Here is a 16,949-nt window from a genome sequence, read left to right as displayed (position 1 = left end):
CCATCAGAAGCGTAAAGGTCATGGTGCCTGGAAAAGAGATACCAAGGATCAAGAAAGTGGTATCCTAGTTGCATGTACAACCGTGATATCCTCTCATTGATCCCTTTGGCTCTACTGTTCCAACACGAGCCTGCGTAGATCCTCGGGGGGATCCCACAGACTGTGACGGCTCCCACATTCCTTCATCTCCTGAAGGAGGACCTTGTAATTCCAAACAAGTTCCTCTGATCTCACCCTACCTACATTGTTACTTCCCGTATGAACAATTGTAACCATGTTCGTCCGTCTTTGCTCCCTGATGGTCTGGGTACAATCAGTGATCCCATGGCCCAGTTGACATACAAGCTTGCAACATCGTTTGGTCTTCCGCTACAGGATGTCATCATAGCCTCGCACCATAGTCCCCCACCACCAAGAACTCCTGGTTTTCAGCCACTTCATTCTCCAGCAGAGCGAAACGATTGGCCAGAGCCATCGGTTGCTCCACAGGGCACCCACTTGCCGAACACAGGCTTGACAAACAGGACCACTCAGAGCACCACTCACTCATGGCAATGACAGAAGGGGAAGAAGTGGAACGCTCTTTGGGTTGTGGAGGGTTCACTCTTCTCACTGAGCGCACTCTTGAGAAGACGAATTTCCTCCTCAAACATCCTTAGACGATCCTCCAGGTTCACACAACCTTCACAAGCCATTTCGCTCCTCCTTCAGCAATACAAATGGCAAAGAGAAAATATAAATCAACAAAAGAAACCAAAGAGGTCTCTAAATATACTAAATACACGAAGTTTACTCTGTTTACCTTATACTTTTACTCCTACCTTTGAAGTACAGTCACAGAATACTTTTTTGATTCTAAGTTAATAGAGCACTGCACTTTATCTTATATCTGTAAATGTATACAATTGTAACGTATACAATTACAAAAAACACAACACAATCATTTGTCACTATTCGGAGATGACAGATTTCACAAGTATTCGCTAGTTGGTGTCTCTGCTGAAAACAAGCTCTCTAGCTGAGGTCACAAAGCAGATCCTAACACAAGCTCTACTACTCTTATAAAAACTCAACTGCTCTAAAAGCTTTCCTCCTATCCCATATATCTGCAATACCTCCCACACTGCCTTCCTGTCTACCCTGTCATAAGCCTTTTCCAAATCCATGAAAACCCCAAAAAACATCCTTGCCATTTCCCTTAGCTTTCTCACATATCTGTCATACCACAAAAATTTGATCTACACAACCCCTATCTGTGCTAAACCCATTGTTCCTCACCAATTACTCCATCTTTTCCTTCCCAACTACACTTAAACTGATCACTCTGAAACTACTACATTCACACTTGTCCCCTTTTCCCTTGTAAAGTGGAACTATACAGGCACTCCTCCAGCACTCTACCCTCTCTTAAACAAACATTAAATAACCTCACCAGCCAGTCCACCATCACTGTACCTCCTTTTTTCAGACATTCTGCATGACATCCATCCAACCCAAGTGCATTACCAGCTCTCACATCTTAACAACTGCCTTCACTACATCTTTCCTTATTTCTCCTCCATTTTACTCACTCATGATGGTCATTTTCTTAACCCCTTCCATACGGTGCCGCACACGTAGGCGTCATGAGGAGCAAGTGGATTCGCGACGCTGCCATATCGGCGTCTTGATTATATTTATTGTAGTCGCCCCTGTGTTTTTACATTCTCCCAAATGCGCCCTGAATCCCATTCTCTGTGGTTTTCAAAATTCGCGGGTGAAAGAGAGAACGATCAATATAAGCGGTGACTATATTTTATGATGCGATTATTATTACGACACGTCATACGGCTGGCATTGGCTGCTGCCCGCGAGATTTAAGTCCCGTACTGAAGTGGTTAATGCTTCCAACTGCAACTACCTTCCCCTCCTTATCCTCTTTCACATTTAGCAACTCCCTAAAATACTCTGCCCATTTCCTCTTACTGCCTTCTCTTCCATTATCATCTCTTCCATTAACATCTCTCCATCTACTCACATAGCACAAAAGTTATACATGTTTTCAAATGATCCCTTTAAAATTGCTAATGCCCATAAAGCACATAAAGCATATGACAATAACACCATTTTAGAGGTGATCAGCATCCTTGACAAAAACTCATGAATGGTGTTTTGTGGGTTCAGACACAGCCATCTTCCAACAACTTACTATTTCTGACATTCTGAAATGTAATGCATATTCCATAATTAAAGATACTGACCAAGGACATTAGCTCGGGTGTGCTCATTCTCATGGGCATCACGAACAATTCTTTCAGCTTCCTCCTTGATGATTCTTAATTCATCTTCATGCTTGGTGATCTTCTGCAAGGATCTGTCCAGTCTACCCTGGGTATCCTGTTCAATTCCAAAAATTATCATTATTTACATCAAATTATCTAAATATTATCCATAAACAAGAACAAAAGAAAGGAGACTGCAAGAGACCATGTCCATTACTACCTATCATCCCTATCCATAATGACCTTCTATCAAAATAACAGTTAGTTTCAGTGCTCATTACATGGTTACTACGTTTATTCTATTTGTTAACAACTCTATTTGTAAAGCAGTTCTTTCCTATTTCCTTCTTAAGGACATCAGTATGTGTAAATCAAAATAACTAGACTGATTTTTTTTTCTGTAATAGGTACATAGAGTGAGAAACAAGGGGAGGAGGAGAGCAGGGGTAGAAAAGGAGTTAGGAGACAGGGTTGATGAAAGAATATTGGGATGGTTTGGACACATGGAAACAATGAGTGAAGAAAGATTAGTAAAAGAAATGAAGACGGAGGAGGTGGATGGAGTGAACATGAGGGGATGACAAAGGACAAGATGGATGGATGGGGTAAAAGGGACATTGAGAAAGAGGGGGATGTCTGTTGAGTAATGAAGGATGAGGAACAAAGGATGAAGACAGAAAATGGGGTGAGGGAAGAATGGTTGGGTATGGATGAGGCTGTGATGCATGAGAGGGTGGAAGATGTGGGGGGTTAAAGAGTAGTTATGTGTGAATGATATTTTGACGCAGCCCAAAGGGATTTCTCTCTGTCTTCTATTTTTCTGCATAAGGGGATGGAGAGGGGTCACTGATCAAATGAAGTGGCCTTGTTCTGGATGTGCTGTGTCTTGCTACATTGCTTCTGACCCAGGGCAATGGGTGAGATGCAGGGATGACCCATCATCCAGGAGCCAAGAAAAGAGGGAGGGAGGGGAGGTGAATGGGAGTGGAGTGGGTGGGGATGAAATGGGTGAGAGTGGATTTATGCCTTTTGACTTTGGCTACTTCGGAGGACTGAGAGAAGTAAATGCCATGGGGGATTAAAGTGTAATGAGAAATAGACATTTGGAAATGGATGCTAAGAGCAGATTATATGAAGGTGATTGTGCCGACAGCCCTGTATGGGGCAGAAACATAGAACATAAGAGAAGAAGAGAGAAAAGGCTTAAATGTGTTTGGGATGAAATAAATGAGAAGTATGGTAGGGGTTACTAGGCTGGATAAAGTCAGAAATGAGGAGGTCATTGCTACATACTCCAATCTTGGTCTTATCAAAGTGATTAGTATTTTCTTCACCATTTCTTCATCCAGGTATGTAAATGCAACTTTGATTGTTCTTATTAAATTATAAGTTTCTCCAAAAATTTTGTTTATATGTTTCTCAGGGGGACATAATATTAATAATAATGACTCCCAGGTCCTTCTCATTTTCTACTTTTTTTGATTTCTTCCTCTCCCAATTTATATCCCATTATTCTTTTTTTGCTTCTTCCAAATTTCATAATACTACACTTCTTCATATTGAATTCTATCTCCCACTTCCTACTCCATCCCCATACTTTATTGAGATCACTCTGTAGTGACTCACAATCTTCTTCCGTGTTCACTTTTTTCAACAATTTTGCATCGTCTGCAAAGAAGCTCATATAACTTTCAATTCTTTTATCTATATCATTAATATATATAGCAAACATTATTGGGGCCAGACCTGTTCCTTGTGGAGCTCCACTAATCACTTCATCTCAATTAGAGTGTCTCTTATCACCACTCTCATTTTTCTTTCATGCAAGAAGTCTTCCATCCACTTCAGCAATTTGCCCTGTATTCCTCCTGTATTTTCTATTTTTTTTTTTTCAATTTCTTATGTGGTATCTTATCAAAAGCTTTTTTCAGGTCTAGGAATGCACAATCAGCCCATCCATCTCATTAGCCTTGAATAGAAACACATTAAGTTTGTGATGCATGACTGTCCTTGTCTAAATCCAAATTGCTTTGGATTTAGTATGGTTTTTTTTCCGAATGCCTTACCCATCTAATTTTAATCATTCTTTCACAAATTTTAGCTATCATACTTGTAAGAGAGACTGGTCTATAGTTAGTAGGGTCTTCTTTGTTTCCCCCTTTACATATTAGTACTATATTAGCTCTTTTCCAATCTTCTGGAACTTTTCCTTCTTTCAATGAACTGCTTATTAGACTATGTATTTTGTCTGTTAGTTCATTCCTGCATTCTCTCAAAATCCAGTTTGCCATTTCATCTGGTCCATGTGATTTTCTGACATCGAGATTACTCAAGTGATTCATTATTTCTTTCCTTGTTACTTCTATCTCTTTCATAGGGGGGACTTTCTCCTCCCACTCGACATCTGTAAGTTTATACTGTATTCTCCCTCCTAAACACTGATTTAAGATGCCTGTTCATAATTTCTGCCATTTCTATTTCCTCTGTGTATCCAACTCCTTGTCGTAGTTTCTCTAATTCTTATTTGTTTTTCAGTTTGTTGTTTACAAATCTATAAAATAGTTTTGATTGATCTTTACATTTTTCTATGACATCTTTATCGTATTTTCTCTTTTCTTCTCTGCACATTTGTACATATTCATTTCTATAACTCGTTTATATTTTCCATTTTTCAAGTCTTTTGTCTTTCTTCCATTTTATCCAAGCTTTATCCCTTTTGTCTATTAACTCCCTACATCTTATGTTGTACCAACACTTTACATATCTTTTTTCTTGTTTTTGTCTTGGAACATACTTTTCTACTCCTTTATAAATTTTTGTCAAAATACTCCATTTCTCTTCTACTGTTGTTTCTTCCTTGTGTATCCTTTCTGAATCTGCTTTTTGAAAGATTTCTCTTATCTTATAAAAAAAAAAATAATAATAATAATCCCATACATCAATCTTCTCTTTCTATATTGTTCGATTTTTTTCCATGTATTTTTCCTAATTTAGTTCCAGTTCAACCAATGTGGTCACTTTTACTTATTGGTGTCTTATATTCAATCTTGTCCATTATTTCAGGTTCTGATGTGATTATCAGGTCCAGTCTCGATGGTTTTTCCTCTTTTCTATACCTAGTATTCTCTTGTATCCATTGTGTCATTGTATGTTCTATAATCATATCAAGTAGTAAATTTCCCCATATGTCATCTCCACCCTTCACTGTCATCTCTTCCCAGCAGATTTCCTTACAATTAAAGTCACCCATTATAACTATTCTTCCTCCATCTTCTATTATCTTGTTTAGTGTAATCCTTGTGTCTTCAAACATATTTTTGTGTTCTCTCTCTTCCCATGAAGCCGTTTTAGGAGGCACATAATTTACCACAAACTTCCTGCTCTTCCCATCCCTGTCCCCCACTTCCATCATAATCATCTCTATTCTTTCCATATGTGACATTCCTCAGATTTATATCCTTCTTAGGAACATAACTCCACCCCCTTGTTTTACCTCTCTGTTTCTAATCCAATAATTATATGCACCATGCCCTATGCTGTTGGATGGTAGTGGACCTTTCAATTTTGTCTCTACAATTCCCATTATGGTCGGTTCTTTTTCCTTCAGTTCATTCAAGCCCGTTATTAAGCCTTCTATATTTGTGTAAGATACTTTTAATTTTCTGTTACTTCCATCCTGTTTTCTGTTTCCCTTACGTTTTTCTCTGCTATGAACCATTTCCTCACTTTCATATCCATGTGACAGTTATGCCATCTGCATAAGAAGAGATTTGTATTTCTGAGGTGTCTGGTGTGGGTATATCATGCATGTATAGATTAAAGAATGTGGGGGATAGAGCTGAGCCCTGTAGTGCTCCATTTTTAATGTTTCTGGTGTGTAATGATTGGCCATTATATGACACATATGCATTCCTGCCTGCCAGATAAATGGCCAGCCATCTTTTGGTGTTATTGTGCATGTCTGTGTTATATATTTTGTTTGTTAGATTGTGGCAGGGGATAACATCAAAAGCTTTACTAATGTCTAATGTTATGAGAAGTGTTCTATGATGGGGCCTATCTGAATTGATGCCATCTAATATTCTTTGCATGAGGTTTATCAGAAGCATGTTTGTGGTGTGTAGTGGCCTAAAACAGTGTTGTGATTCAGCAAGGGGAATATGTGGTGTGATGAGTTGAAGTATGAGGCATTCAATGACTTTGGAGAGGGTGCAGAGAAGTGTGATTGGGTGGTGTGATGTTGGGATTGTTGGGGTTTTATTGGATTTTGGGATAGTGATTATTTTTTCATGCTTCCAGATGTTGGATATAGTGTTGTGTGAATAGCTGTAGTTTGCAATGTTTGTATGTGTATACCTTGTGGTCCAATGTGTTTTAGGTGGATATTACTTATGTTATCATGATCACAGGCAGATGAGTGCTTAAGGTTATGTATTATGTGTTTTGTCTTATTGTCAATGAAGGGTGTATAGTCTGAGTCTGTGGAATAGTATTTCTTATGCCGAATGGTGCATTGATCGTCAGGGTAAGAAGTGAGATGGCTTGTTTGTGCAAAATGATTTATGAGTGTGTTTGCTTGTTGTCTGTATGAGGGAAAATTATATGTTGTTGTGGGTATTGCTACATGAGTGTGTGTTGTGTTTTTGTTGGATAGTGTAATGCTGTTGAGTGGTTTGTACAATTTGCTGTTGAGTGGTTTGTACAATTTGCTGGTGTTTGTTTTGTGATCAAGTGTATTGACAGACTTTTGCCAATTTTGTGTTTTCTGTTCATGTACTTTATTGGTAATCAGTGTTTAGTGTTTGTATTTGGTCTACTATGTTTTGAGGGATAGGTGTGTGAGTATTGTGTTTAAGTGCATCTCATTAGCTGATGAGGCCTTGGATTTCTGGTGTGAAATTGGGGTTGTGTGATTTTCTGTTGCCTCTAGGGATATATCTCTTGTCTGCAATTTTGTATGATTGTATTAAAAGTGTGTACAGCATTGTTTATGTTTGTGATTGATATACTGTTAAGTATCTCAAAATGTTGTTCTGCCTCTTCAGTAAAAGCTTTCCAGTTTGTTCTCTTGTAATTGGTGTATGTGCATCTGTGGCCAACTAAGGTGCATCTTGTTTTGGTGGTGAAGATGACTGGAAGGTGGTCATCTGACCACTCTCCATGAAGTTGTTGGGGTTAGGCAGGGGGAGCAGAAGGTGATATCAGGAGAGGTGTGGAGGGCTTGGTGTGGGATGTATGTATGATTATGTATGTTGTTAATGATAGTCAGTGAGTCAAGTTGAGTCTGCATATCAAGCCCTCTGTCTGTGTCAGGGTTGTGTTTTGCAACACTGCTTCGGACCCAGGCCAGTAGGTGAGATGCAGGAGTGACCCATCAACCAGGAGCCAAGAAATGAGGGAGGGAGGGGTGGTGAATGAGAGTGGAGTATGTGGGGATGAAATGGATGAGAGTGGATTTATGCCTTTGATTTTGGCTACCTCCCTTGTACAGGGGAAAAGCCCTTGGTGTATATGACTTTGGATACCTCCCTTGTGAGAGGGAAAAAAGCCCTTAGTAACCTTATTGAAAAACTACATCAAACACACACACAAACAAACATACATCAGCACACTCCTAGGCTCCTTCCTTCACGTGACCATAACCTGAGATAATTAAGAGGCTAGACAACATTTATTCCAACACACATGTTATACTCTGTATCCAAATGAATACGGACACACATTAAACCACAAGAAACACCTACACAACAGAAATACTAATATACTATAACATGTACAAATGACTAACCTCCCGTTATTAAATTTAAATGTAAACAATTGTCAGACTGTCAACCCCAAAGCAGATATATTATGTCATTTCAACTGGTGTAAAACTAGAACCAAGCGAGGGAACCAATAGCCAGTAGGTGAGTGTAGGTTCAGTAGGATCTACATCCTGTATTCTAAAGGTGCAAAACATAGCCAAGAAAAGACACAAGTGACTTTTAATACTTCACCTATTGATAAACCTTGGTACTTATGCACAGTACAGTTCTGATTATCTGTCTATCACTGGATTTTTCCATTGCCACTAAATCAAAGATGCCATTGTTTCAGGTCATACCCTTTAAAAAACATAAAGCCACCCAAAACCCCTTTAATTTCCTACCTAACCCTCACAAATAATATACACACAACAAACTACAATTGTATAAAATAAAGTGTTAATCAACAAATGAACCTATCTTGAAACCTATCTTATTTTTCCAAACGAGCTTACAAACAAATGAACACACTTTTAATGAAAAAGAAAAGAGAAAAAACTCCCACAACTTTTTTTTTTACATTTTTCTGTTTTATAATTTTGTTGCATTTTCTTTTTTCTCTTAGCATAGCCTACAAACAAATGAATAAACTTTTATTGAAAAAGAAATTACTCGCACAAATTTATTTTACATTTTCTGCTTTATAATTTCTTGAATTTTCTTTATTTCTCTTAGCCTAAACTAAACACACTTATTCCATGCCAGAAGAGTAAAACAAGGGGCAGGACACTGCCTCAACAGCTGATCTTGAAGTACTGGTTCTAGGGGCGTCATTGTTTTCCATTGCTTGTGTGTATTTACCGTATTTTCCGGCGTATAGTGCGCGACTTTTTTCCGTTGGAAGGGCCTAAAAATGGGGGGTTGCGCGTTATCCGGTGGTGCGCATTATCTACAGCCTACGATAAAAATTCTGCGGCTGTGTGTGTAATTTTTTTCACAACAACATGACAATGTTGGCCGTCACAAAGTCGGGAGGCACACTTCTCCGTGAGGTTCCGTGAGAACAAGAAGAACAGCCATGGTGACATGAAAGAATACGCCAGCATGGGCTACCGTATATAAATATTTGGTAAAGGTAGGTATCTATCGAATCTTATTTTTCATGTTTAAATAGGCCTAAACACCATGAAACATGATCAATATTCATGATGTTCACAGCATCCTAGTTTGAATATTTATGTTGGCTTTGTTGCTTCATTTTAGGTATGGTACAAATTCCGTTGCGGCCGTTCATAAACTCGTGTCAAACACCTGACTATAACACCCTTTTTCGGGAGTTATATTGACTAAACGTCACCTCGATGAGAGACTGTCCTATTTCACCACTGTCATTGCAGGTTCAAAAGCTAAAATGAAACAGTCTGTAGTTTGTTTCAGTATTAAATAAAAAATGCTAAAGACAAATTATTTCCTCAAGATATAAAATTAACATTTTCTGTAAAAATCCCGAAATTTTTCTGTATATTTCACTTTCAATAAACTTTTTTTAGATCATATTTCCTACAAACTATTTGAGCTACAAGGTAATAAGGGAGCAACGCACAACATGAGTCATATACCGGTACATGTAGTTCCGACTTTTTCTTAGTTGTGTCCTGATTGATGCCTAAACTGACACTTAATTTAGTGACAAATCAACAGATTTCCCAGCGGTGGCTCTAGCCAATGAAAAATACTTCTCCATGTAACCTCGTTCACATGATATAAATACCGAGGTAAAACTGCGTTATAGACAAATGCGATCGGGCATGCTCATTATATGTCGGTGCGCGCTGTGTACTGAGATAACGAAGTGCATGGGTGCGCATTATAACCCGATGCGCATTTTAAGCCAGAAAATACGGTACCTAGTTGTCCACAACAAAGTTATGTCGTAGCACATTTGTAAAATAATACTGATGACCCGCTTTCGGAGAAGAATAAGCGAAGATATAGAGATCTGTATATTTCGATCACTTACTGTGATCCTCTTCAGCAGATATGAATTACAAAACAGATTCCCATTCTGCCTTGAATCATAATTGGGATAATAGATGCATAAAATTACCTTTTAATAAATCAATTAATGACTTGTCTCATTTGTTACCAAAGGAAAAGGTAAATTTTATCTTCAATTATCCCAACAATTTGTTCAGTAAAGTTGTCAATATACATCATAGATCCAAGAGTAATACAACTCCTGGAGTTTACAAATTACCTTGTTTAGATTGCAATGATGTATATTGGGGACAGACGGGTTGAGACCTCACTAGCAGGGTCAAGGAGCACAAGAACTCTGTAAAATACGGGCAGGAAAATTCCGCGGTATTTCAGCATGTCGCCAATAAAAACCACCGGATAAATTGGGACGATGCTGAAATAATTTACAAATCCAAATGTAGTTTCAGAAGAAAAATAGTAGAATCCTCCTTAATAAACAATTTTCCAAATTACAACATTTCCTATGGTCAATGGTCACCAGATTGTATTTCTTCTTTTGCTATAAATAAAATGTTACCATCTACATTAGTGGTGGACAAAAATCACCAAGGTCCACGCAACGCCAGACATGTGACCTGAGCCCCCAAGGTCCGACCAGTGCGTGCCAGACACGTGACCTGAGCCCCCGTCCCTTCTTGCTACCTCACTGTTTCAGTATAAATACACAATGTTCTCTACTCTGTAATTCATATCTGCTGAAGAGGAACACAGTAAGTGATCGAAATATACAGATCTCTATATCTTCTCTTATTCTTCTCCGAAAGTGGGTCATCAGTATTACCTAGTTGTATTTTAAGGGAAGGGGAGCTATGCTCGTGGGGTCCCGTCTTCATATCTCATTTTATCTAAACTATTTTTAAATTCATGTATTGTTTTTGCACACACCACTTTCTCATCTAACTTGTTCCAAATGTCTATTTGTGAGGAAAGCTGTTCTTTTTCACATTTCTTCTATAGCTGTCTTTCTCGATTTTCTTTACATGTCCTCTTGTATTTCTTTCATCCCATTTTATTAGATCCTCTCTATCAATAATTTCTATGCTTTTCATGATTCTGTAAATAGTTATCAAATCTCCTCTCTCTCTTCTCTGCTCTAGTGTCTGTAGCTCAAGTTTTGCTAGTCTCTCTTCATATGATAGTTTTGAGAGTGTTGGTGCCAATTTTGTAATTGCTCTTTGTATTCTTTCAAGTTTTGTTATACATTTTTTTGTACTTGGTGACCACATTGTTGCTGCATATTCCAATCTTGGTCTTATCAAAGTGATTAAAATTTTCTTCACCATTTCTTCATCCAGGTATGTAAATGCCACTTTGTTCTTGTGTGTATATTTACCTAGTTGTATTTTACAGGAAGGGAAGCTATGCTCATGGTGTCCCGTATTCATATCTCATTTTATCTAAACTATTTTTAAATTTATGTATTGTTTTTGCACACACCACTTTCTCATCTAACTTGTTCCAACTGTCTATTACTCTATGAGGAAAGCTGTGTGTGTGTATTTACCTAGTTGTATTTACCTAGTTGTATTTTACAGGAAGGGGAGCTATGCTCGTGGGGTCCCGTCTTTACTCTGTGAGGAAAGCTGTTCTTTTTCAAATCTCTTCTATAGCTGTCTTTTTTTATTTTCTTTCCGTGTCCTCTTGTATTTCTGTCATCCCATTTTATCAGATTCTCTCTATCAGTAATTTCTATGCCTTTCATGATTCTGTAAATAGCTATCAAATCTCCTCTCTCTCTTCTTTGCTCTAGTGTCTGTAGTTTAAGTTTTTGTAGTCTCTCTTCATATGATAGTTTTGAGAGTGTTGGTGCCAATTTTGTAATTGCTCTTTGTATTCTTTCAAGTTTTTTTATACATTTTTTTGTACATGGTGACCATATCGTTGCTGCATATTCCAATCTTGGTCTTATCAGGGTGATTAGGATTTTCCTCACCATTTCTTCATCCAGGTATGTAAATGCCACTTTGATTGTTCTTATTAAATTATAAGTTTCTCCAAAAATCTTATTTATATGTTTCTCAGGTGACATATTATTCATAACAATGACTCCCAGGTCCTTCTCATTTTCTACTTTTTTTATTCCTTCTTCTCCCAAATTATATGATCCTGTTATTCTGTTTTTGCTTTTTCCAAATTCCATTATACTACACTTTTTTGTATTGAACTCCATCTCCCACTTCCTACTCCATTCTTGTACTTTATTTAGATCTCTCTGTAGTGATTCACAATCTTCTTCAGTTTTCACTCTTTTCAGTAGTTTTGCATCATCTGCAAAGAAGCTCATATAGCTTTCAATTCCTTCATCCATATCATTAATATATATAGCAAACATTATTGGGGCCAGAACTGTTCCCTGCGGGACACCGCTTATTACTTCATTCCATTTTGAGTGCTGGTCTCTTATCACTACTCTCATTTTTCTTTCTTGCAAAAAGTCTTCCATCCAATTTAGCAATTTATCTTGTATTCCTCCTTCATATTCTAATTTCTTAAGCAACTTCTTATGTGGTACTTTGTCAAAAGCTTTTTTTAGGTCTAGAAATGCACAATCAGCCCATCCATCTCTTTCTTGTATTATATCTATTAGCCTTGAATAGAAACATATTAAATTGGTGACGCATGATCGTCCTTGTCTGAATCCAAATTGCCTTGGATTTAGTACGTTGTTTTTTTCCAAGTATTTTACCCATCTACTTTTGATAATTCTTTCACATATTTTTGCTATTGTACTTGTTAGAGAGACTGGTCTATAGTTGGTAGGTTCTTCTTTATTTCCTCCTTTATATATAGGTACTATATTTGCTTTTTTCCAATCTTCTGGAACTTTTCCTTCTTTTAAGGAACTGCTTATTATGCTATGTATTTTGTCTGCCAGTTCATTCCTGCATTCTTTCAGAATCCAGTTTGCTATTTCATCTGGCCCATGCGATTTTCTGACATCAAAATTACCCAAGTGTGTCAATATTTCATTCTTTGTTACTTCTATTTCTTCCATAGGGGGGACTTTTTCTTTCCACTCAATCTCTTCAGGTTGTATATTTTCCCTTGTAAACACTGATTTAAAATGTTTGTTCATAATTTCTGCCATTTCCATTTCCTCAGTGTATTCAACTCCTCCTTGTCTTAATTTCTCCAAGTCTTGTTTGTTTTTCAGTTTATTGTTTACAAATCTGTAGAATAGTTTTGGTTGATCTTTACACTTTTCTATAACATCTTTTTCATATTTTCTTTTTTCCTCTCTGCACTTTTGTACATATTCATTTCTATAACCAGTATATATTTTCCATTTTTCAGGTCTTCTGTCTTTTTTCCATCTGGTCCAGGCTTTGTCTCTTTTGTCTTTTAACTCCCTACAACTTTTGTTGTACCAGCATTTTACATATTCTTTTTCTTGTTTTTGTCTTGGGACATACTTTTCCACTCCTTTTTTGTAAATTTTTGTCAAAATATTCCATTTCTCTTCCACTGATGTTTCTTCTTTGTATATTTCTTCCCAGTTTTCTTGTTGGAAGAATTCTCTTATTTTATCAAAGTTTGTTTTTTCATACATCATTCTTCCTTTTCTATATTGTTCATTTCTTTTCATATATTTTTCTTCATTAAGTTCCAGTTCAATCAATATGTGGTCACTTTTACCTATTGGTGTTTTATATTCAATCTTGTCCACTATTCTAGGTTCAGATGTAATTATTAAGTCTAGCCTCGATGGTTCTTCTTCATTTCTATACCTAGTGTTCTCTTGTATCCATTGTGTCATTGAATGGTCAGTAATCATCTCAAGTAGAGCATTTCCCCATGAGTCATCACCACTCTTTACTGTCATTTCTTCCCAGCAGATTTCTTTGCAATTAAAGTCGCCCATCATAACTATTCTTCCTCCGTCTTCCATTATTTTAGTTAATGCTATCTTTGTGTCCTCTAGCATACTTTTATGTTCACTCTCCTCCCATGAGGCTGTTTTCGGAGGCACATAATTGATCACAAATTTTCTGCTCTTCTTATCTCGGTCTTCCACTTCTATCATAATCATCTCTACTGTATTCTTTCCATATATGACACCTTTCACGTTTATATCCTTCTTAGTCAGGAACATAACTCCACCCCCTTGTTTTTTCTCTCTGTTTCTAATCCAATAATTGTATGTATCATGTCCTACACTGTTGGGTGGTAGTGGGCCTTTTAATTTTGTTTCTACAATTCCCATTATGTCCGGTTCTTTTTCTTTCAAATAATCATTCAGTTCATTCAATCCTGTTATCAATCCATCTATATTTGTGTAAGACACTCTTAGTTTTCTGCCACTTCCATTGTGTTCTCTGTTTCCCTTATGTTTTTCTTTAGTATGTCGAACTGCTTTATTTTCATGTTCACTACTCTCCAATAGAATCTCTCTTTCTCTGACTCCGTTCTTTCCTCGTTTTTTGCCTTAGCTTCAATTCTTTTCTGCTTTTCTGCCTCTCTTTCCTCCTTATTCATTTCTCTTTTTATCCATACCTTTTTATATTGATCATTTGTTGCTAGTTTCCCTGTCTTGGATAGAATTTTCTCTGCCGTTGTTTGTGACCTGAATTTAATCTTAATTGGTCTGGTCTTATCTGTACTATATTTTCCGAGTCTGAATTTTTCCTCAATTTCCTTTATAATTTCTGGTTCATCTTCCTGGACTAATTTTAATAAACTGCTTACTCTTTCATTTTCCTCCTTGATTCTTGCGGTTCTATCTGGGTTATGTTTCTCTTCCATTCCTAATATAATTATACATTTCTTTTTGTCAGCTAATTCTCTTACTATATTCTCCTTCTGTCTCATCACTTTAATAACTGAGTCTTCATTATGTTCTTTCAATTGCTGTTTGACTATGTCAGTGAATGAAACCTTATTCCCTTCTTGAGTTATTCTCCAATTTTTAGCTTCTGTATCTATTTTCTCTCTGTTTTCATTACTATTCTTCTTCAATTTCTCATTCTCCTCCTTTACATTTCCTAACTGTCTTTTTAGGTCCTCTATTTCTTCAGTTAAGTTTCTGTTAGCCTTCTCTAGTTGTTCCAACCTTTCAATTCTCTGGAAAATGGAGTCTACATTACCTAACTTACGTTCCAAGTCCTCGATCACCTTATCAACTCTCCCCTCTCGTCTTATCTGTGGGGGGGGGGGGGGTGTCCCCCCCACCCTCTTTAAATCCCTGGAACATGTTCTCGTCACTTTCTTCTGTATTGCTCCTCTCTATACTTCTAATCTTTACATTTTTATTAGACATGTCATCCTCACTCAGTCTTTTGTTTACCTTTCGCTTGTCTGGCTGGGCAAAGTCTACTCCCTCCTCATTTCCTTCCATTTCCCTCAGTAATCCCTCCCCTTTTCCTCTTTCCCTACTTTCCCACTACTCCACGAGCAATTTCCCCCCCACCCTGCAAAAACACTAGGCACTTCTCTTTGCGTTGGGATCCACAGACTTCAGTTTTCTTCAGAACGTCATCCAAGCCGTCCATTCGCTGAAGTGTGTGTGTATTTACCTAGTTGTATTTACCTAGTTGTATTTTACGGGAAGGGGAGCTATGCTCGTGGGGTCCCGTCTTCATATCTCATTTTATCTAAACTATTTTTAAATTCATGTATTGTTTTTGCACACACCACTTTCTCATCTAACTTGTTCCAACTGTCTATTACTCTGTGAGGAAAGCTGTTCTTTTTCAAATCTCTTCTATAGCTGTCTTTTTTTATTTTCTTTCCGTGTCCTCTTGTATTTCTGTCATCCCATTTTATCAGATTCTCTCTATCAGTAATTTCTATGCCTTTCATGATTCTGTAAATAGCTATCAAATCTCCTCTCTCTCTTCTTTGCTCTAGTGTCTGTAGTTTAAGTTTTTGTAGTCTCTCTTCATATGATAGTTTTGAGAGTGTTGGTGCCAGTTTTGTGATTGCTCTTTGTATTCTTTCAAGTTTTTTTATACATTTTTTTGTACTTGGTGACCATATCGTTGCTGCATATTCTAATCTTGGTCTTATCAGGGTGATTAGGATTTTCCTCACCATTTCTTCATCCAGGTATGTAAATGCCACTTTGATTGTTCTTATTAAATTATAAGTTTCTCCAAAAATCTTATTTATATGTTTCTCAGGTGACATATTATTCATAACAATGACTCCCAGGTCCTTCTCATTTTCTACTTTTTTTATTCCTTCTTCTCCCAAATTATATGATCCTGTTATTCTATTTTTGCTTTTTCCAAATTCCATTATACTACACTTTTTTGTATTGAACTCCATCTCCCACTTCCTACTCCATTCTTGTACTTTATTTAGATCCCTCTGTAGTGATTCACAATCTTCTTCAGTTTTCACTCTTTTCAGTAATTTTGCATCATCTGCAAAGAAGCTCATATAGCTTTCAATTCCTTCATCCATATCATTAATATATATAGCAAACATTATTGGGGCCAGAACTGTTCCCTGCGGGACACCGCTTATTACTTCATTCCATTTTGAGTGCTGATCTCTTATCACTACTCTCATTTTTCTTTCTTGCAAAAAGTCTTCCATCCAATTTAGCAATTTACCTTGTATTCCTCCTTCATATTCTAATTTCTTAAGCAACTTCTTATGTGGTACTTTGTCAAAAGCTTTTTTTAGGTCTAGAAATGCACAATCAGCCCATCCATCTCTTTCTTGTATTATATCTATTAGCCTTGAATAGAAACATATTAAATTGGTGACGCATGATCGTCCTTGTCTGAATCCAAATTGCCTTGGATTTAGTACGTTGTTTTTTTTCCAAATATTTTACCCATCTACTCTTGATAATTCTTTCACATATTTTTGCTATTGTACTTGTTAGAGAGACTGGTCTATAGTTGGTAGGTTCTTCTTTATTTCCTCCTTTATATATAGGTACTATATTTGCTTT

At 37.1% G+C, this 16,949-nt stretch overlaps 1 protein-coding gene across 6 annotated transcripts in view; it reads right to left on the bottom strand.

Moving 5' to 3' along the window:
* The window catches only part of LOC143026596 (coiled-coil domain-containing protein 186-like), a 174,697-nt gene that overhangs the window by 89,048 nt on the left and 68,700 nt on the right, over nucleotides 1-16,949 (bottom strand). For all 6 annotated transcript variants that reach the window (XM_076187269.1, XM_076187267.1, XM_076187268.1 and 3 more), the window contains exon 7: nucleotides 2,241-2,376. In XM_076187269.1, the coding sequence (XP_076043384.1) occupies nucleotides 2,241-2,376 (136 nt within the window). The remainder of the gene's footprint in view (nucleotides 1-2,240; nucleotides 2,377-16,949) is intronic.

The sequence above is a fragment of the Oratosquilla oratoria genome, chromosome 6, assembly GCF_046742065.1.
Source record: "Oratosquilla oratoria isolate Oo_2021 chromosome 6, ASM4674206v1, whole genome shotgun sequence".
Lineage (NCBI taxonomy): Eukaryota > Metazoa > Arthropoda > Malacostraca > Stomatopoda > Squillidae > Oratosquilla > Oratosquilla oratoria.
Note: the sequence above shows the minus strand (reverse complement) of the source record. Positions and strands in the feature narration are given on the sequence as shown.